The following is a 22,274-nucleotide window of genomic DNA, read 5'->3' on the forward strand; positions in this document are numbered from 1 at the left end:
CACCTGCAAAGCTGCAGTCAGACCAACTGGAGAACAATAAACAGTGACAGAAGTCAACTTTTACTTCCACACACAATTAGTGAAACTCACCAATTTAAATGTATTGAATTTGCATTGTTGAAAAAAAAGGTTTATAGTTATATATCAGGGCTTTCAATCGATTCAAATATTTAATCGCTATTAACCGCATGATTGTCCATAGTTAATCGTGATTAATCGCAAATTAATCACACATTTTTTATCTGTTCAAAATGTACCTTAAAGGGAGATTTGTCAAGTATTTAATACTCTTATCAACATGGGAGTGGGCATATATCCTGCTTTATGCGAATATATGTATATAGTTATTATTGGAACTCAATCATCAACACAAAACAATGACAGATATTGTCCAGAAACCCTCACAGGTACTGCATTTAGCATAAAACAATATGCTCAAATTATAACATGTCAAACTGCAGCCCAACAGGCAACAACAGCTGTCAGTGTGTCAGTGTGCTGACTTGACTATGACTTGTCCCAAACTGCATGTGATTATCATTGATTAAAGAAAGAAAACAGAATAATTCTTCCCTCTGGTGTGAACTTGGCGTGAGAATCTCTGGCATAAACTAATATTCATCCGTTTTTATTTATTCTTGCTCCTGCTTGAGTATTTCTTTCTCTTAGGGCTCTTCATTTCTATCTCCTTCTCTCACTCACTGGAGGCCCTTTCTAGGTTTTCTAGTGTCTTATGATATCAATATCTTCATTAGTTTCTAGCTTTAAAACTGAGCCTGCTACAACCTAAAAATCACAAGTTGCATTAATGCGTTAAAGGGACTCTATGTAAGAATCAGGAATGTCTTCTTAACAACGACACCTGCGGCCGTTAAATCAACGAAAGTCAACGTCCTGTTGCTCGCGCTTGTGCTCGCTCTATATAGACATGAATGAGCATCGCTCAAAACAGTGAGGCGACACACGTCAGCTAAAAGCACAATATCACTCTATATTTCAGCTGCTTGGCAGTAATGTTAGCTGAGCAGATGAAGGTCTCTCCATGAATCAATGCTGATCCTAGTGTTGGCTTTTCCTGTCTCAGCCTCCCGACTTCTGCAGTGTGTAGTGTGCGCGCATGCATGTGAGAGATGGAGCGAGTGAGAACGAGCGCGGTGTGTGAGTGAAGGCAGGCAGAGGAGCATGGACTCAGGTCCTGGAGACCAAAGCTACGGTCTCCTCTGTGTCTTCTGACCACCGTCGGGGGGGCTGAAGCAGGAGGAGTTAACACTGTTTAACAGACGGGCTTCACTAGATAGAACTTTGCGGTTTTGGTGCTTCACTGTAGTTTGTGTTGGAACAGCGTAGCTGAGCGCACATGGGACACCGACCCGATTTATACGTGTAAGAAGTTACAAACAGTACCTTTAAATAAATTAGTGGCGTTGAAACGAACTTGCGTTAACGCGTTATTATTGATATACAAATGGTCATTTTGGGGGTGAGGTATTCCTTTAATGCTAAACTCTGTGTAAAGTCATGACAACGACAGACAAAAGACAGCTGATTCATTGACCAGTGCTATGAGCCAGCATTCCATACACGGCACAAGGTAAGTGAACAGCAATGCATTCTGATTGGCTTATTCTGGTGATAAATACATGCTGCACAAACCTTTAGTGGATTTGGGCCTGTGTTACTCCAACACTGACAAATGTGAAGAGGGAACTAGTTGTTGTGTTCAGTGTGTGTGTGTGTGTGTGTGTGTGTGTGTGTGTGTGTGTGTGTATGTATGTAGCAACACAAGCCTGAGGAGCAAGCACAGACAGACCCAGGAAGGAAGGACGGCTTCGGAGCCTGTGTAGTGTTAGAAAAGCAACACGTCCCAACTCTACAGAAGACAAGCTGAGCAGCACCTCAGCAGAGAGAGAGAGGGCAGGAGAGCAGAGATAACAGAATCGAGCAGCGCTACCTGAACTTCACCTGCTGACACATCTCCCAGGATTCAGCATCTTGAGCTCTGTTCTCACACATGAGACACACATGTTAACAGCTGGACTGCAACTTCCTTCTGACAACATTCATGAGTCAGTCGTTTCATACAGTGGTGGAGAAATTACAGGATGGTCCATGCTTATTACAACGTGGCTCTTCTTTATGTAGCCCTGTCCATCATCTCTATCGGTTATGATAATAAGGTACTCAGCAAAGCAATTGCTGAAATCTGGGAACATGGCAGCCTGACTACAACAAAGCGGTCAGAGTAGGGATGTCCACAATTAACCGTTTAACCGTTAACCGACATCAAGCATTTTAACCGATTAACGCTATCGGTTAAAACGGTTAAAAAAAATATTAATAATTAACTCAAAAGCTGAGCGGCTCAGAGGAGCAGCTCGTCTCTTTAAGGAGAAAAGCTGGTCCACCTTAACGGCCCACCTTAAGAGACGGAGCCGGAGTTGCAGGATACAGGAAGTTGGCTCCGGTCTCTGGCTCGCTTGAGCGGAGCGGAGGAGTTGTAGTTTCATAGCATTTATTCACCGACAAATAAACTGTACTCACACTGCTACACCTACGATCACAGCTAGAACGCCACCAACAACCTCACACTCACCGCCAACACACACACACGGTCTGTTGGAAACTCACTAAAGTTACGCAGACTACGTGTGGCGGCGGCGAGCACGAAGCCTCCGGCAATGCTAGAGCTGCTAACGTAGCACAAACACACACACTGTTGGACACTCGCTAAAGTTACGCCGGGCAGACACACAGCTGACAGCCTGCTAAACTAAACTAAATGTGCGGTGGAGACTTTTACTGGGAAAGTGGCTGCATGTCCGCGACACTACACGCAGCATCGTAGCTGCTAAGTTAACGCTCCCGGACAGGTGAACTGCGAATATCTGTTGTGCTCCTGCAGCTGGCGCACCGCTGCATGCGAGGCACAAATCTTGTCGGTTAACGGTTAATAATTATTTTCAAAATGAGCATCCCTAGGTCAGATGATCAGACACTTATCCAGATTATCTAAACCACTGTCAGTTTATGTGCACGAGGATCCTAGTTTTGCATCTAACCTGGTTTTGATCATATTTGTGTTATGGTGTTTACATGGAACATGAGAAACCTGGTTCCTTGTATCCCTGTATACATGATCACAACAGTATTCGGGTGCTTGGTGTGTCGGGCCGTTCCAATCACACAGCTCAAAGCTAGAGTTCAAATCTTCTTCAAAAACAGTTTTTTGTTATATTTGTTGAAATTCTCATTACATCCAAACAACAATCAATAATTTGGCCTTCATGAAATCATTGGACAGGCCATCTTATCTAGCTGCGTGCACTTATTGCGCCTCACCAGAGTCTTCCACAAGCTGCTAGCTATGATATGTTTCTTCTTCTTTTTAGTGACGTCTGTGGTCCCAAATGTCAGAAATGACCTTGGTGAGTACACCATCATTACTGATAACAATGATTGACAAAACAACAAAAATAATGAATAATTAAATTGACGACATAGTAAGTTTGCAATAATGCCATATTGTCACTGCAAAGATCAATTCTGTTCACTATCGTACTTGTGATTTAGGAATTAGCTGAACAGTGGAGCTGATCATAGAGTCTGGTTCTGCTGCTGTTTGAAAGGCATGTGACGTCTGGTGAATAACCTCACATATGATCCCATTGATCCAAATCTAAATCTATTATCCAGATTATCACTGGAATTCCTTGAAAATCTTTTCACATGGCTGCCAGTTCTATTTCTTTCTGCCTTTGTATTTCTACCTGCAGGTGAGCACGTACCTGAAGAAGACGTCCTTGGGTTGGCGGCTGGAGTTGGGGTGTACCAGTTGCTCTTTCAGGTGCTCCAGGGAGCAGTTGTAGACGTAGACTGGACACTTTAATTGGCTGCTGTCACTGGTACTCTGCTGGGAGAGCTGCCTGCTGAAGCTGATGTGGAAATCTGCCTTCTGTGGTTCAGAGAATTGGACACCTTCTTTTTCACCCACATCTGGAAAGTTAAAAATATATATATATATATATATATATATATATATATATATATTCCCCAAATGGTTCAGCCCTACCTGTTGAGTGTAAAATACACATGGTAACAATGGAAGATCTCAGTTTGGCGACAGTTAGCAAGTGTGTGGCGATGCTTAACTTCGGCCCTTAACCCATTTTGGACTGGACTGACCGACCTGAGCCTGGAGTCCCGGTCTCCGTCTCCCAGCTGTCCTGGTCTAGGATCAGGGAATCGGCGGGCCCGGTCTGGCCCTCGGACCGTGGTGAGAGCAGAGGGGACCTGGCAGTGAAATGTCCACTGCTGGAGCTCCTTCGCAGTTTACCGGCCAGACTGAGGCCGGACTCGGACCTCTCCAGCCCGCTGGTGGAGCCAGACAGGGAGTCAGCTTGAGATTTGTTGCTGGGAGTCAGAGTGTCGTCCTCCTGTGTGCTGACGTTACTCTGAGGCTCTATCTCCAGCCCCGACGCCATCAACATCAGAACATCTGCAAAAGAAACACAGTATCCACATTTAACTCTCGCATTATGAAGAATGTGTTCAAAACCAGGGCTGTCAAAGTGAACACGATATTGCGATAATAACGCGATAACACGATAATAACACGATAACGCAAATTTGTTTTAACGCCACTAATTTCTTTAACACATTAAAGTAACTTGTGATTTTTAGGTTGTAGCGGCTCAGTTTTAAAGCTAGAGTGAAGATACTGGCATCATATGAGACTAGAAAACTTAAGGAATCCATTGGTACCACAGCTGTTGTTGCCTGTTGGGCTTGCCATGTTATGATTTGAGCATTTCTATATTTATTTTTATTACATACATACGTTTGCATAAAGCAGCATATTAGTCCAGTTGATAAGAGGATTAAATACTTGACAAATCTCCCTTTAAGGTACATTTTGAACAGATAAAAAATGTGTTATTAAATTTGCGATTAATCGCAATTAAAGCTTCAGTAGGCAACAATTTTTTGGCCTCTGCACTTCCTCATGGCTCTGTTTTCAGGCTTTAAAAAATCTCATATTTACTCCATTTCTATCCACTGCAGCTTTAACTACAGACAATCATGCGATTAATCGCGATTAAATATTTTAATCGATTGATGGCCGTATTGAAAACCTAAACCACAACTGGAGGTGTACCTGTGAAGGAAGCTGGGAGGAAGGTGAGGATGATCTGCTGGGAGCTGATGTACTTGGCATAGCACCTCCACTGTGGCGTAGAGCAGCTCCTCTCCCCTAGCAAGGGCTCTTCATCCACAAGGTCTGCGTTACTGAAACTCTGCCAAAGAGAGAGGAAACACATGTTTACAGTATTACTGCACTTGTAAGGACTCAATAATAGAGAAGTACATTTACATATAGCTCCTGTCATAGCTCCCACTGCAGATTTCCATTAAAAAACTATTTTTTTAAATGTTATTATTTTAAAAAGGAGCAGTGTTTACGATTTGTGTATATGATATATGTAGATATAAACGGCTCGTTCGAAGGTAACGAAAACAAGTTTCTTATTTTCAGGTGATTATACACTACAGAAAACACACTTATTAATATTATATCTCTATTTCTGCCAATAGATCCCCATAAATGCTACACACTGGTCCTTTAACATGTTCTGTTCAAGATTATCTACTGTAAATTCTCAAATTGTGGTCGGGCCCTTTATTTACCTCGACTGCAGATAGAACCAGGGAGATCCAAAAAAACTATTTGAAAAGGGCTTAAATTACTGTTGATGCAAACTCAACTCTTGCTCCATGTTTACCTGTTGTTCTTGATAAATTCAGTATAATGTACATTTTCACAAACCCTTCCCGCAGCTCAAAGGGAATTAGAACCTTAACCTTCTTCTTCACCCGTACTGTAAACCTGCTGTCCTCAGATCTATACAGTAAATCCACATCTTTAGAGAAGCAATACTGTAAATAGACCAGTATGAAGGTGTACAGTAGGAGAGAGGCTTTATTTTTAACTAGGGCTGTCGATCGATTAAAATATTTAATCATGATTAATCGCATGATTGTCCATAGTTAACCACGATAAATCGCAAATTAATCACACTTTTTTATCTGTTCTAAATGTACCTTAAAGGGAGATCTGTCAAGTATTTTATCCTCTTACCAACATGGGAGTGGGCAAATATGCTGCTTTATGCAAAATATGTGTATATATTTAATATTGGACATCAACTAACAAAACAAAACAATGTCAAATATTGTCCAGAAACCCTCACAGGTACGGCATTTAGCATGAAAATTGCGATTTCTCTGGGTTTGTATATTGTTGGAAATATTTGGGATAATGTAAGTATACAACTCAACAAAATATAAAACATAGATCTAGTTATTTTAAGACTTTTAAAGCAGAAAAGTTGAATATTATACCTTTTAATGGATGTCCAGTTATTAACTTTGTATTTTTAGGGCTGTCATTTGATTCAAATATTTAATCCTGATTAATCGCATGATTGTCCATAGTTAATCATGATTAATCGCAAATGAATTGCAAATTTTGTATCCGTTTGAAATGTACCTCAAAAGGGAGATTTGTCAAGTATTTAATACTTAAAATTAAAACACAGAAGCGGGCAAATATGCTGCTTTATGCAAATGTAAGCATATATTTATTTTGCTTTGAGTGGTCGGAAGACTAGAAAAGTACTACATAAATGCAAGTCCATTTACCAAGTCCATTCCATTTATTACTAGAAATCAATTAACAACACAAATCAATGACAGATATTGTCCAGAAACCCTCACAGGTACTGCATTTAGCATAAAACCATATGCTCCAATCATAACATGGCAAACTGCAGCCCAACAGGCAACAACAGCTGTTAGTGTGTCAGTGTGCTGACTTGACTATGACTTGCCCCAAACTGCATGTGATTATCATAAAGTAGGCATGTCTGTAAAGGGGAGACTCGTGGGTACCCATAGAACCCATTTTTATTCACATATCTGGAGGTCAGAGGTCAAGGGACCCCTTTGAAAATCGATCACCATGCCAGTTTTTCCTCGCCAAAATTTAGGTTTTGTTTGGAGCGTTTTTTAACCTCTTTTACAACAAGCTAGTAACACATGGTTGGTACCGATCTAATGGAAAACTGAGCCCACTGCAACCTCAAAACCGCAAGTTGCGTTAATGCGTTAAAGAAATTAGTAGCTTTGAAATGAATTTGTGTTAATGCGTTATTATCGCGTTACCATTGACAGCCCTATTTTTAACATGATATGAGACCAAGTGTTCCCTCTCAGACTACTCTGAGGAGCTCAGGTAAATGTGTTTCATTTGTTCATGATATGAATATGACCTATGTTGTCTATATGGAAAACCCACCGTAACCCTATCTATTTCATTAGTTCCACTTAGTAAATATATAGGCACTAACTAAATATAAATATAAAACAAATGTGAAAAATATGAAATCAAATTCTGATATTGTACTATATATAATGTGAAGACTTACAACATGCATGACTGAATTATGATTATGGCATAACACTTGTTTTTTGATTGATGGGATTACCTGTAAAGTGCTGGTAGATCCCATCATCTCTTTGCTGCTGCCGGTGGTGTGGAATGACGTCATGGTGTCCTGTCTGTCTGGAGGCTTCACACACTCCTCTGACAAAACACAAAACATAAGAGGCAGAATCATTGATACATCAGGAGAGACAGTGGCTCATCAGGAAACCCTTCCTGTATCTGAGGCAGTTGGACAAAACAGCAGGGTGCATGTCATCACCTAAAAGCCTTGCAGTTCTGTTAAAGGGCAGGTCCATCTGTGTTCTCTTGTTGGGTCTCTAAACTATAGAGTACGGACGGTCTAGACCTGCTCTATGTAAAAAGCATCTCGAGAAAACTTCTGTTATGATTGACACTATATAAAAATAAATTGCATTGAATTGAATAAAATATAAAAACCCCAAAAACCTGAGATGAGATGCAGAGACACTGACCTTTAATAACAGGTAAAGAGAACGGAGCGACGTGGCCGTCTCGTTCCCGCTCTAAGATATGGTGTATGAAGGTGACGTGGTCGCCGTCAGCTAACGGGATCTCTCGGTCACTGAGCTCGTGCTCCAGGCTGCTGTGGAAGAGACCGAGCAGGAGCTCGTTGGGCAGACAGGGGGAGCTGTGAACCTGCTCCTCATTCTCCACTGCTACAGAAGAAAAGGTGAAGACACACATGAAAACAAGGAACACTTACTGGTTCTAATGAAGTAAATGGTAAAGTAGTCCTTGGCTTTGTTTGTTTATTTCATTGTAAACTCAATGTATTTCCTGATGGGTGTACATCATTGTCATTGTCGAAGTGAGTGTCGTACCTGTACTGAATGTGAGGAAAAAGATCTCGACCTGCTGGCACTTTGGAAGCAACTGAATGAGGTCAAACTGGAAAGGAACCATGTGAATGCTGTCCTCAGAGGCCAGGGCTTCTCCTGCACATACACACAGGAGAAATACATCCTTCAATTTACAAAGGCTTTCAAAAAAGAGTGCGGAATGGTAAGGGGCTAATAGAGAAGTACATTTACACGTAGCACTGTCACAGAATCTATAGTATGTCCAGTGTCAAGTAACAATGTAGCAAATGTGAGTGTTTTATTACCTCTCACATCCTTGAGTCCAGCTGGCAGGGAGCAGACCTGCTCTTTATTCTGACACAGTTGGCTCAGATACTCAAAGGTCATCATGGTGGACATGCAGGCCAGATCCCTTGGGAAGATCTAGAACAACACAGCAGGTCATGATTAAACACAACCTAATGCGTCTTCAAATAACCGTACATGCAGATGAGCTGTGAACTGAGTTGAGAGTAAGACTATCGCCGTCCCAGACACCGGACTATCAATCTGGGACTAGCTGCTATACATACTGCTTGAGGGATCTGCTGGTACTTGAGGCCCTGGAAGTGGCGATGCTGGTCCATGCAGTTCATCACGATGCCGCTCTGTGGTTCTACCCAGCACTCTGTCACAAGGTTGAGCTCCGTGTCCACGTCTACAGCCTCCACCTCAGTGTCGTTGTCATCATCGGTGGAGAAGCTGGAGGCCCATGTAAGACAAAAGACAGCAGGCTGACAAATGTGCCGAGGTATGCGGACCATACACCTGGGTTAAAAACACTATGTGGAGCGTAGAACAGTGGTGGCCTGTAGTCTGCAGGTTTTCATTCCAACTGATCACCTCAGCAGGTGAGTTTACCAAGTTCCTCCTCTCCTCTTCTTGATAGAAGAGGTGGTGGTGGTGGTCGTGGCTCTATCTATCTGGCGTGGAGAGGAGGTTGTGTTGCTCTGGCTCTAACTGTTTGGCGTGGAGAGGAGGTTGTGTTGCTCTGGCTCTACCTAGCTGGCCTGGAGAGGAGGTTGTGTTGCTCGGGCTCTATCTGGTTGGCGTGGAAAGGAGGTCGTGTTGCTCTGGCTCTATCTGTTTGGCGTGGAGAGGAGGTTGTGTTGCTCTTGCTCTACCTGTTTGGTGTCGAGAGGAGGTCGTGTTGCTCTGGCTCTATCTATCTGGCATGGAGAGGAGGTTGTGTTGCTCCGTATCTATCTATCTGGCATGGAGAGGAGGTTGTGTTGCTCGGGCTCTATTTGTTTGGCGTGGAGAGGAGGTTGTATTGCGCTGGCTCTATCTATCTGGCATGGAGAGGAGGTTTTGTTGCTCTGTATCTATCTATCTGGCATGGAGAGGAGGTTGTGTTGCTCTATATCTATCTATCTGGCATGGAGAGGAGGTTGTGTTGCTCTGGCTCTATCTATCTGGCATGGAGAGGAGGTTTTGTTGCTCTGTATCTATCTATCTGGCATGGAGAGGAGGTTTTGTTGCTCTGTATCTATCTATCTGGCATGGAGAGGAGGTTTTGTTGCTCTGTATCTATCTATCTGGCATGGAGAGGAGGTTGTGTTGCTCTGTATCTATCTATCTGGCATGGAGAGGAGGTTGTGTTGCTCTGGCTCTATCTATCTGGCATGGAGAGGAGGTTGTGTTGCTCTGTATCTATCTATCTGGCATGGAGAGGAGGTTGTGTTGCTCTGTATCTATCTATCTATCTGGCATGGAGAGGAAGTTGTGTTGCTCTGGCTCTATCTATCTGGCATGGAGAGGAGGTTGTGTTGCTCTGGCTCTATCTATCTGGCATGGAGAGGAGGTTTTGTTGCTCTGTATCTATCTATCTGGCATGGAGAGGAGGTTTTGTTGCTCTGTATCTATCTATCTGGTATGGAGAGGAGGTTGTGTTGCTCTGTATTATCTATCTGGCATGGAGAGGAGGTTGTGTTGCTCTGGCTCTATCTATCTGGCGTGGAGAGGGGGTTGTGTTGCTCGGGCTCTATCTGTTTGGCGTGGAGAGGAGGTTGTGTTGCTCTGGCTCTATCTGTTTGGCGACGCCGGGAAGCTGCTTGACATCCTTGTGGATCCACCTTCTCACATATGTTCACATTACATGTATTCATTTTTGTCATGGATTGTCTATGTTGTATTTTCATTATGTTGTTACTATGCAAATAAAATTGACTTGACTTGATAGACGGCTAATCAGTGTGCAGAGTCTTTGGTTGGAATCAAAACCTGTAGACTGTTGGGTCCCCCTTGGTACACTGTTTGCAAAATAAGCTGTGGTGGAACAACCTTAAAAACATTTGGAACAACTAACTTAATCAGACACTTATTATATTGTAATTCATTCCTATGATGCTGCTCAGAGTGATCACAGTGGCCGGCTCGTCTGCCGACAGCAAGGAGCCAATGAGCTCAGTTAACGGAGGTTCCTTTGAGTTATATGATGGTGTGTTCAACACTCAGTACAAATGAATATTGGGCGACGGTAAATTACAACGCTATCATGATGCATTCAAATGTAATCTTGTAAAATGCAGTTTTTGATGAGAAACTTGAATAAATCTTTGAAGGAGATGTTTTCACAGCAATGTAAAATAGATAATATTGAGAGAATTATGACCTGTTTAACTTCCTAAAACTAGCTCTAAGCAGCTTCTAATATATAATTAGAACTACTAATGCCAATATTTCAATAAAATGACAATCATTTATTTCCTAATCATTTGAATTGTGTATTTTTGTGGTAATAACTACGACAGATGACAATAACTATGTAAAAGAATAACATTTACAGGTTTTGGTGGTTGGAATATTTCATAAAATGGAAGTGAAAGCATCGGGGGCGTGTTTTTGACCAGCCATCGCAGTGTGTAGCTAGATGACGTCACCTTGCTTTGTTGAGCAAAGTTCAACTTAAAATCAGGTGGTGTGAAAAGGTGATTACTGCCAGTCTTACCTGTCCTTAGTAGATGTAGAGTGAGGTGGAAACAGGATGTACTGAACAATACAAGAGTGGCTCTCTCTATCCGTGTCCCCTGACATGCCCTGAAAATAGAAATTCAATTCAATAGAAACTCATTTGCACCACTAGTGATACCACACATACTGTACATGTACAGAAACATGACAGGACTGAAGATCAAGCCAACCAAATGGTGTATGTTTTACCTTCACTGGCAGCTCGATCACCATGTTGACGATGCCCTCTCCACTGGCAGCAAAGTGAAAGCCTTCTGATATGCGGATCCTTCACAGACATCAAGAGACATTTTAGTTTATCTTATACCAACCCAGCTGCTATGTCTTTTTACAATTAGCTGCAGTCATGAAATAAGAAACCTCAGGTCACATTTGCCCCCAAACAAACTTGCTCAGAACTTATTTTTATCATGTTTAACTGTTATTGAAGTCTGTTGCAATGCGGCATTGAATGGTACAGGGCTCCAGACCAGCTTTTTACATCGGTTGCACCGGTGCAACGAACTTTTTCATTTAACCCAATCAACTTCAAATTTGGTCATTACAATCTGAAGACCTTTATGATGAAAAGTTACTAAAAGCTTGAGACCTCTCTGATATCGATTAGCAAATTCTAAATATTACAACAACAAAAAACACAAATGAGGTGGATGAACTCACTCGGAGAGCATGGACAGGATGTGAGCGACGGCCTGCATGGCCACAGCCGGTCCTTGGCTGCTCTGCACGGCCCACACCCAGCGCTGGTGCAGGAAGTAGCGAGACAGAGAGGCTAGGGTGGAGGAGGCCGTCCGGTTGGCTGCCATGCTGAGGGGGACAGAGCTGTTGGTGGGCTGAGGGAAGTTCTCCATGTTGAAAATGAAAGGAGTCCTGAAGTCCAACGGCAGCTTCTCATACCTGCAGAGCATCCGCGGTTCGTTTCATTAACACGTGTCCGGCGGACGGGAGAGGCGGTCTCTTTACACAGCGGTCACAACCAGTTGTAACCAATACTTTTAATTTAGGAATTCTAACACTGCAAGCAAAAACAGGTATATTGTGTTTTATGACACACTTTGGGCTGCTGGCATGCACTGACCTTATGAGCAGCTTCTCCAGAGGCTTGTTGAGCACCACCACACAGGGTCTGTCTGACAGCGCAGGTTTGGGAGCAGGGATGGAGGGAGATTTGGATGGTGATGGATGACCAACAATCTTCCTCTTGGTCTTGGGGGTCGCCTCTTTGTTCTGAACACGATGAGGGAAGCGAAGTTTGAGGATCTGCTCTCGCAGCTCATCTACGATCTGGTGGGAAACACAAATATCACGACGGGTTACCGTAGAAAACGTATAGCATTCAGTTTTTAGACACACATAGTGTGTACAGATGTGCTGACCAATGTCACCGTGTTTTGATTGATCTGATAGCTTTCTACAAATGAAGTCAAGGGCTGCCTAATCAAAGCTGTAGTAGTCAGTATATTTTTGGCATCATTGGGCAAAAATTCCATAATAACCTTTCAGCATATTGTAATTCAAGTGTTCTGAGAGAAAACTAGACTTCTGCTCCTCCTCATGGCTCTGTGTACAGGCTTTAAAGGCCCGTAACAGGAACAATATCATGTCATTTCATTGAGAGAGCGTTCCTATTGGCTGTGCTCCAGTCACATGACCGGAAGTTGGCGTTCCTTCACCAGATTTCACAATGGCGGCAGCGTCACAAATTTTCTCATTTTACAGCTAAACCGTGCACTACAAGATGATTCTGAGAACATGTGAAGAGAGAAATAGACATTAACGTAACAGAATATTGATTCATATTTGATCAGCGCTGACTAGTTTGACCGTTTGGTCGGCGTTCGCGAGTGATTGACAGCCGGCTCTCATAGACAGCAGCTAAACGGCAGACTCCAGAACAGCTCTGATTGGTTGTTTTCCTCCGGTCTGTGAAATCTTGCAGATGCCGTTAGGAGCACCGGAGGACACCGGAGGACACAGAGAAACATGATTTTTTTCAGGTTACCTGTTTCATGTACTACTGTCACAATATAGTGATCGTTTTAAAAAAATGACTTTTTTTTAAAATCATATTTAAAACTGCAGCACTGCTGCTTTAAATCTGAAACTAGAGTGGAAATAATAGACAGCACTGCCAATGTCAGTCAGCATCATTGCAACAACCAACCACTAGAGTGGCCGCTATAAGCCACACACGAAGCTCGGAGCAGTACTAACAAATGCAAACTGTGTAACCATGTTCTCTACACACAAACTCATTGCAGGATAATCCGTGGTGTAGATTTGAAGCTCCAATAGCCTGTTACAAACCATAGCACGGTAACAGTAAAAACAGAGTCAGCACTGTCCTTGCACAACCATATTCCTCTGTTTAACACATCCTACCCATAAATCTAAAACGGTTTGTTTTTGATTATTTTTGTAATTTTTGAAGTGTAAGGTTAATGCGTAGTGAAAGATGCAGGAGCTGCAGCAACCAGTATCATCTTCACAAAGGCATTGGTTTGTACCGTACAAGTATTAACCCCCTGTATGTTTGACTCCCAGTACCTTGTTTCTAACATGGGCTGGTGTACCGATAGGGAAGCCCAGACGCAGGACCATGCAGGGCGTCTTGGAGATGAGGCGGACCAGGTAGAAAGATGTGGGAGGCTGGTCCGACGAACTGTGGAGACACAATTCATTTCAACTTTTTTTTTTTTTACAGGAACTGAATTATTTTTAACGGAGCTGGTGTAACATGGACTTGTGGTTTAGCAGTGTTCCCCTATCTTTTTGACTTGTCACAGCTTTAAACAAGTCATATACTTGCAAAAACTTGGCCTTATCCGTACTGTGGGCAGAAATTATTGGATAAAAACATTGGGTTTTTTTAAAGCGGCAGAAGGCAGAACATTTTTGGCATCATTGGGCAAAAAATCCATAATAACCTTTCAGCATATTGTAATTCAAGTGTTCTGAGAGAAAACTAGACTGCTAACTCGCAAACTCTGATCAAACGGTCAAACTAGGCAGCGCTGTCAAATATGAATCAATGTTCTGTTACTGTAATGCCTATTTCTCTCCTCAGATGTTTTCAGAATCATCTTCTAGTGTACTGTTTAGCTGTAAAATGAGAACGTTTGCTCCGGCTGGTGGGCGGTGCCTGGTATTTCCTCAACAACCGGGTCACAAACTTTATCATTTTACAGCTGAACCGTGCACTACAAGATGTTTCTGAAAACATTTTATGCAAGAAATAGGCATTACAGTAACAGAATACTGATTTATATTTGATCAGCGCTGCCTAGTTTGACCATTTGATCGGAGTTCACGAGTGATTGACAGCTGCTCAGAGACGGCAAGGCTCCAGCTCGGCTCTGATTGGTTGTTTTCCTCGGTCTGTGAAGTCCTGCAGATGCCATGAGGAGCACCGGAGGACACATTTTTTTCAGATTACCTGACTCATGCACTACTGCAGGATATAAGCGGTTTGAGTGGTCAGAAGACTAAAAAGACGCTTTATAAATGCAAGTCCATATGTAACCGTTTTATAAAAATAACTTTTTTAATCATATTTGCTCCAATCTGCCTACTATAGCTTTAAAAGCCTAAAGAGATGTAAGTATCCAGTATTTCATGGGAAAAGGGGAACTTTTTCAAGCAAAATCTGAAAAAATATATTCCAGTATTGTGTAGCAGAAATATGTCTTTTTCTTTTGTATCCATTAATCATTTTGTTGCCCCCACCACATTTATCTTGGGACCCCTAGTTTAGGGAACCACTGGCTTAAAGTAAAGGCTGTGTTTCATCCTGATGAGAACACAGTTGTGAGGGAACCTTTCCAGTTTAGGGGGATTCACTTTACTGTTAAATACTGGCATATCAGCTCACACCAGCTCTGATATCACCATGATCACTAACTATTAACATCATCTTAAGAGTCAGTATCCAACATAGAAAAACAACAAAGGTTGTTTCCAGCTCTTGACCCCATGTGGTAGCTCCAACTGCAAAGAAATATCAGCGGTCGGTGCGTGTCTCACCTGTATATGAGTTTAACATACGAGTATCCCTCCACCAGCACGAAGCTGCTCCAGTCCCTCAGCAGTGATGTGAGGGCAGAGTGGGAGATACGACACTGAATGGTGCTGTAACGCCCATTGTTTCCAGCTGTGTGCAGGTGTTTGGGGACAGGCCTGGAGAGACAAAATAATTCATATAATGAAGGACTGACAGCCCAGAGAGGCCTGAGTTCAACATACCCAGGGTATCTTCTCCTTATCTGGCTTCACTAACCCTAACAACCAAGATCACGCTAAGCAATCCTACGAAGGTGGTTATCAACTCGGTAAATCAACCCAGAGTTTCTGTGTCTGGTTATGAGCGCGTTCACATGAACGGGGCAGTTTTTGCAGCATCTGACCAATCACAGACATGGACAAGTCACATGTCACATGTCAGCACAGCGGCACATTTTACAAACCAAGAGCAAGCTATAATAGACAAATACGAAGAAGTTAAACACTTAATCCAGACTAAAAGAAACACAGTGGAAGCTGCCAAATGCAGGAATAACAGCTGGTAAAAGAAAAGATGATGATGTGTGAATGCGTAAATTAACAGACTTATTAATTTAGAAATACTCAAAAGTCAGATATAGTTGTCTAGTTTGGGCAGTGATATTGAAAAAAGTGTGGATGAATAGATTACACACCATTATGCCCTTTGGTATTGTGGAGGCATGTTTGACTATTTCAGTCTTATTTCAGCTGGCGGTGTAGCGGTAAACACCAACAGCACCCAGCCAGCTGTCCTTCCTGTATTTGTCAGTTTAAACTGTGTTGATTTTAGTCTGGATCATGACTGTAACTTCTTCTTCTTCTTTGTGTAATATTATCATACCATCTGCACACAGAGCTCTGATTGGTCAGTAGGAGGTGCATTTATACGAGTTGATCTCTTATCTGGAAGATAACCTGCTCCAAAGCAGGTTATCATAAGTTACCATGGCGATCTACACCGGTAAGAAGTGAACCACCATCGTAGGAATGAAAACCCTGAAGTTACCTTTCTATCCCTAAATACTGCTTCGTAGTACAGGCCTCTGAATAAACAGAGCCAAACAAATATGGCAGATAATGAGGCTAAACACCGAGCATTTGTAAAATATGAACCTAGATCCACACAAGCCGCCTTCTATCCTTTTCTCTTCATCTTCAGATATCCCTCTTCTATCTGGTCTAGCTGGTATCAGTGAAGCTGTAACCTATTGTCTTAGAATAGTGAAACACAACTATACATTACTCACATGTCATGCTCAAGGATGATAGCGATGCGATGCATGTGCAGCCATCTCTGCCAGAAGGTGGCATCCATGGAGAGGATGGGCTTCCAATAGGAAGCAAACTGGGACTGAGAGGAGTCTTTGGATCCACTGTGCTGCAAGGACAGGACCTGGGAAGAGAGGAGGAGATTCAGTCAAAGGAGGTACGCCAACAGAGGAAAGGCTGACAGGATACAATGATTATGGGTCCAGCTTCATCACCATTAACGGGGTCAGGCAGATGAGCAATGTGGAATATGAAGCGGCCATCGTTCATTAAATTAAAATGTGGATAAATATGGACTTATTTCCGTTATTGTTAACAAAAACAACATTTCAACATCTCCATGCAGTGCATCTCTCAATACCTACTGTCTTTCCCTGATTTGCCCTTCCCTATCTGTGATTCTCAGCCCTCAATTTACATCGCTGTAATTCAACACTAATACCCTTTTCCACCAAAAGTAGCACGTATGTGCAGTTTTTTTTAAACACTGGAAAACCCGCTAAAAATAGACGATAGCCTTGTTTCGCATTGCCTGTAGAGGAGGATGCCTTTCTGTTATTTTTTCTGGTGTGTCACGCTCAACGTCACGGACATGACGGAATCCAGACTTAGTAAACAGCCAAAATGTTGCGGTGGTTACTTCTTTTTTTATATCAGTTACTTATTAAGTCTCTCTTTCAAACCCTCAAACCAAAGTTGCCTGATTGCTGGAATAGTGGAAAGACTAACAAAGACAGAGTTTGATTTTGTTTCTGTTGAGTTTGAATGAAATGGGTTTTACGATGATCAGCGAGGTGAAAATTAGCGCGTCCACCTGGGTGTCATGTTTCCATCACTGCTGATCGAAGCTGGAGCTGATAAATACCCCTGACTACTGCAGAGTCATTTTGTTCTGGGAATGAATGCCGATTGTAACCTTTCCCACTGAAGACAAAAAGCCAGATGTTTAGTGGGTGTTAGTGGGTTTTTGTCCAGTGGGGAAGAGGCTTTAGTGGCGTTAATGGAAAACAATACAAAAGACGTACTGTTTTCATGCTATAGATTTAGTTAATGCAGCACTGGAGTGCAGTGCTCTTGGACCAGAATGCCCAGGTGTTCTCAACATACTGGTTAGGTATGATCAGGGAAGGTCTGCACAGTACCGGAGTAGTAGAGCCGGGAGGGATGTAAAAAAGAGGAACTCCGTTTTTGGTGCTCTCGGGAATCATGTAGTTCTCAGGAACTGAATTAAATGATTGGAGGTGCACCAACATCTGATCAGTCTGGTTGATGCTGGAAGGACACACAGCAACACATACGGTATCAAAAGAATTGCAACGAGTCTCTAACAAATTAATTATTATTATTTTATGTTCTACATGATGGTGGAACCAGACAGGCATACCTCTGCAGTGTGTTCCAGAAGCGTCGGATGACGGATGTGCGGTACGGGCTGGTGATGGGTTTCCTCTGGGTGCAGCTGATGTCGTGCAAGATGTCGTAGCTTCCCTCCATCGTCACCTCCACCCTGGTGGTTCTCTTGGCTTGGTCTAGCGGCCAGGAGGCGGCTGCCAGGTACTCGATATGCATGTTGTGTTTCCATAACAGCACCAGCTTCACCTCCAGCTGAGTCCCACCTTAAGAAACCAGAACTAAGGTCTAACACTGCACTTCTCCATGAGAGATTTCCTCTTTCAAATAACCAAGACTTTGGTTAAGATGGACGTTTACCTTTGGTGAGGCTGATCTCTCTGATGGTGTAGCCCTCTCTCAGTCGCACAGACACCACGCTGATTAGATGAGCGTGGACTTCCTTCTCTGTGTGCTTCTTCCTCCTCATGACCAGGGAAGGGTTACCGCTGGCTGACACCAGGTGCTCATTGAACAGTTTGTGCTGGGAAACTACAAAATAGTGAAGTAGTTAGTAGGTGGACCTATCTATTTTCATCATCATAACCAATAAACCTATAGAAAAGCTAAGTTGGATTACCCTACGGCCAGGGTCTGAAATTAACTTTTTTAACTACCTGCCACTGTGGTAGACAAGTACTTTGTTTTTAAATCTGCCACTTTTGAAATCTCTGCGCTAAATGAAGGAATAACATTTTAGATCCGAAGTCATTCAATGTTCGATATATTTTATATAAAAAACATTTTATACGTGGTAAATTACAGTGTTGGAATTACACCGTAGCTTCTGGGGGAGCCCTATTTTTGGGGGGTGGGACGTTACTGTACTGTACTTTGTTATTGTCATCTATAGTGGTTATTTGCATAAAAACACACAATTCAAATGATTATGATTATTTAAATATTTGCTTTGATTAAAAAAAATCTTGGTAAGTTGTTATGAAGTTAAACAGGTCATAATTCTGTCTTTAATATCTATTTTATATTGATGTGAAAACATCTCCTTCCAAACAACTGAATTTATTCAAGTTTCTCGCCAAAAACTTAATTTTACAAGATTACATTTGAACGCATCATGATAACGTTGTAATTTACCTTCACCCAATGGTCATTTTTACTGAGCAGACTTTGAACGCCTCATAATAATAACTGAATGACACCTCCGTTAACGTTAGTATCTCCGCTGTTTAACCAGTCAGGACTGGTAACAGCTAACGTTACTAACTCTCCTCCTGCTGATTTAAACACAGGTTTGTTGTCCACAGTGAAGCAATGGCGCCCGTTTTACCCCGTGAACCAGAGTCTATTTGACCAGCGTTTCTGACCGTGAGTAGCTGCAAGTTGGGTGTGTGACGCAACTACTGTATGTCACGGCAGGTGTATTGCTCAGGATCCAGGGAAGCACAGTGTCCAGTGTGTAGTCGTTCATATGAACGGGACTGAGAAAGCAGCAACACCACGGGCCAAGCATTCGGCCCGTTCTGAACAAGCATGATTTGAACGTGTACTACACTAGTACATTTCAAAATTGTAAATACATTTCTTATTTCAAATTAGCTTCACAATGAAATATGCCAATTAGTAAACACAGCCCACCATGTGCAGAAAATAAACGGTTCACTTTTTGCAACTACATTTCCGTACGCTTGTTGGTTTGGGGACCGGGGAAGGACCTCTACAACTCTCATGTTACTGCCTTCTAACCCTAGACGGGGGCCTAACACCTACATACAGGCTCAGTTTCAAGACTTAATAGTACGCATAGCTGACTCACCACAGAAGTACTCGGAGTTCATAGACTCAGGGGTGTTAAGGAAGGAGTAGGTTAAGAAGGCCTTGTGGTAGGTATTCATCTCCTGGCTGTTCAGGTCCACGTCAGGACAGCTGGGCAGGTATGAGCCAAAGGTGGCCAATGAGATGAACTTCATCAGCTCGACGTTGGGGATGTAGCCAAAGCTGCAGTCATAGGAGTATGCACCGCCAACCTGGAGATGGACAAACACAATTCAAAGATGAGACTTCAGTATAACGTCTCCTCCATTCTGGATCAAGATTGTGGAATCATTTTAGTCACAGAATCCCTCTTGCGTAAGAGATCTTTGAGTTGGAAGTTACTACGACGACATGCACACAAGTATTGCGGTTGATCATATGTAAGGGATAATGTACAGCTAGCTGGTCATTGTTGTGAAAGAATTCCAGACAGGGTGATACAGCACCCCGACGCAAACTCGAAGGGGTCTCTCATCGCCCTGAAGGGGATTCTTTCACAACAATGACCCGCTAGCTGTACATTATTCTGCTTATTACACGGCTACTTACTGAAGAAATCAATAATTTGACACAAAAACGGTCCGCCAGAGTCCGACATCAGAGCTGCGCCCATAGCAACGGTCTGTTATACGTAGCAACAGTCTGTTATACATATCAACAGTCTGTTATACGTAGCAACGGTCTGTTATACATAGCAACGGTCTGTTATACAAAGCAACGATCTGTTATATATAGCAACGGTCTGTTATACATAGCAACGGTCTGTTATACAAAGCAACGGTCTGTTATACATAGCAACGGTCTGTTATACATAGCAACGGTCTGTTGTAAAAAAAATAAACAAACTGCAGAACGCCGTGATTGACCAATCAGAATCAAGTATTCAACACAGCTGTGTAATAATCTGGATTTAAGGTTTTCATGGAACAGAGAGCAACCTGGTTATTCATAACTCTGTATGCTCAAAATCTCAGCCATTCTTTATCCGTCCGTCATTTCTGTATCATCCAAAAGCAGTTCAGGATAAACTCACTGCCACAATAAAATATTGATGTGGAAGAACTCCTTTTAAACAGTTCTAAAGATGTCTACTGATGGTACTGATAGAAAGAAAAAACTCACAAACTCAGCATAAAGCGTAAGAACAAAATAGAAACCACTGACACTAACACTGTCTCATGAATATTTGTTGGCATTCCATTTGAATGAAAGAAGCTAGACAAGTAACAAACAACAGCGTCAGAGCTGCAGACACGGAGATGTTATCGTCTTTACCTGCACAAAGGAGCAGGCGATGGTTCCACTCCTGAGCTGGTTCAGCAGGGTTTCACACACGGCGACATCAGGAACACTGGTCACTCCATCTGTGATTATAATGATACCTGGAACACACACAAGTTAAATTACACATTCTCATAATCTCCTTATTATGAAGTGTGATGAAGTCACATGATGTGCTTCTATAGTGTAAAATGTCTCCCAACTACGACGCGTTGTTGTTTACTCCCTTTTCACAGTGATTGATCAAGTGTGTGGAGGTCTGGAAGAAAGCAGGGTTTCATTTCTCTCTCAGCTCTCCAGCTCTCCCTGGGTTTACTGCTTTGGCCTGGCAGATGGGCCCAGGATATATCCTTAATCCTTCCATGATTTTCAATTAGGGGTGTTAAGGAAATATTGAAAATATGGAATATCACGATATTATGTTCTGTGATACTGTAACAATTCTCAAAAACACTATCAATGTTTAACTAATAGTTCATATGCAATGGTTGACTTAGTCAGTACTTTATTTCCTTGGCAAAGAGATGTGCCCTCTCAGTGTATGAGCTCACTCAAACTAGTGCTGTGATGTCGGATATTACTGGGACTGTGATAAATGCAAATGCAGATGTTCTGATCACATAAAACCGTTTTCTTTTTTACTCCGATTTGATGCATATGGTGGTGTGTTCTTTTTACTATGACAGTTTCCTAAAACTAGATTTAAAAAAATAAATTGCAATATATCGCCTTGCTTACTGTATCACAATATATTGAATCATAACCCCTGTATCATGATACGTACTGTATCGCCAGATTCTTGCCAGTACATAGTCCTACTTTCAATTCTGTTAATCGTGGTATCTTGCTAGCTAAATTATCCACATACAGTTTAAGAGACACTGTTTTGAAATAGGTTGAGGGTTATTTATATGATCGACATCAATCCAAAAGAGTACTTATATAAGCTGTCACTAACAAAGTCATTTTAAAGCCACTAATTTCTTTAACGTATTAACACAACTTTCTTAAATCTGACGTTCCGCCAATATTTCGCAGGCTCAGTTTAAAAGCTAGAGAAAATTCTGATATCAGATGAAACTACAAAAACCTAAGGAATCCATCAGTACCAACCATGTCATACTATCTTGTGGAAGAGCTCCTAACCCTTAAAACAAACCTTTGATTGAGAAACTCAACGACAA

General features: G+C 42.2%; 1 protein-coding gene across 7 annotated transcripts in view; it reads right to left on the reverse strand.

The window, feature by feature from the left end:
* szt2 (SZT2 subunit of KICSTOR complex) overlaps nt 1-22,274 on the reverse strand; it is a 138,319-nt gene that overhangs the window by 103,178 nt on the left and 12,867 nt on the right. For 5 of the 7 annotated variants that reach the window (XM_037768965.1, XM_037768961.1, XM_037768967.1 and 2 more), the window contains 21 exons: nt 21,085-21,191; nt 19,811-20,021; nt 18,358-18,528; nt 18,032-18,263; nt 17,790-17,919; nt 16,626-16,771; nt 15,361-15,513; nt 13,885-13,999; nt 12,416-12,621; nt 11,998-12,234; nt 11,527-11,605; nt 11,315-11,403; nt 8,898-9,066; nt 8,631-8,748; nt 8,347-8,460; nt 7,978-8,181; nt 7,545-7,642; nt 5,156-5,294; nt 4,187-4,495; nt 3,786-3,993; nt 1,952-1,999 (listed from right to left, as the gene is read on the reverse strand). In XM_037768965.1, coding sequence (XP_037624893.1) covers nt 1,952-1,999; nt 3,786-3,993; nt 4,187-4,495; nt 5,156-5,294; nt 7,545-7,642; nt 7,978-8,181; nt 8,347-8,460; nt 8,631-8,748; nt 8,898-9,066; nt 11,315-11,403; nt 11,527-11,605; nt 11,998-12,234; nt 12,416-12,621; nt 13,885-13,999; nt 15,361-15,513; nt 16,626-16,771; nt 17,790-17,919; nt 18,032-18,263; nt 18,358-18,528; nt 19,811-20,021; nt 21,085-21,191 — 3,283 coding nt within the window. The remainder of the gene's footprint in view (nt 1-1,951; nt 2,000-3,785; nt 3,994-4,186; nt 4,496-5,155; nt 5,295-7,544; nt 7,643-7,977; nt 8,182-8,346; nt 8,461-8,630; nt 8,749-8,897; nt 9,067-11,314; nt 11,404-11,526; nt 11,606-11,997; nt 12,235-12,415; nt 12,622-13,884; nt 14,000-15,360; nt 15,514-16,625; nt 16,772-17,789; nt 17,920-18,031; nt 18,264-18,357; nt 18,529-19,810; nt 20,022-21,084; nt 21,192-22,274) is intronic. The other 2 variants (XM_037768963.1, XM_037768966.1) reach the window with 2 other exon arrangements.

This window comes from Sebastes umbrosus, chromosome 5, assembly GCF_015220745.1.
Source record: "Sebastes umbrosus isolate fSebUmb1 chromosome 5, fSebUmb1.pri, whole genome shotgun sequence".
Lineage (NCBI taxonomy): Eukaryota > Metazoa > Chordata > Actinopteri > Perciformes > Sebastidae > Sebastes > Sebastes umbrosus.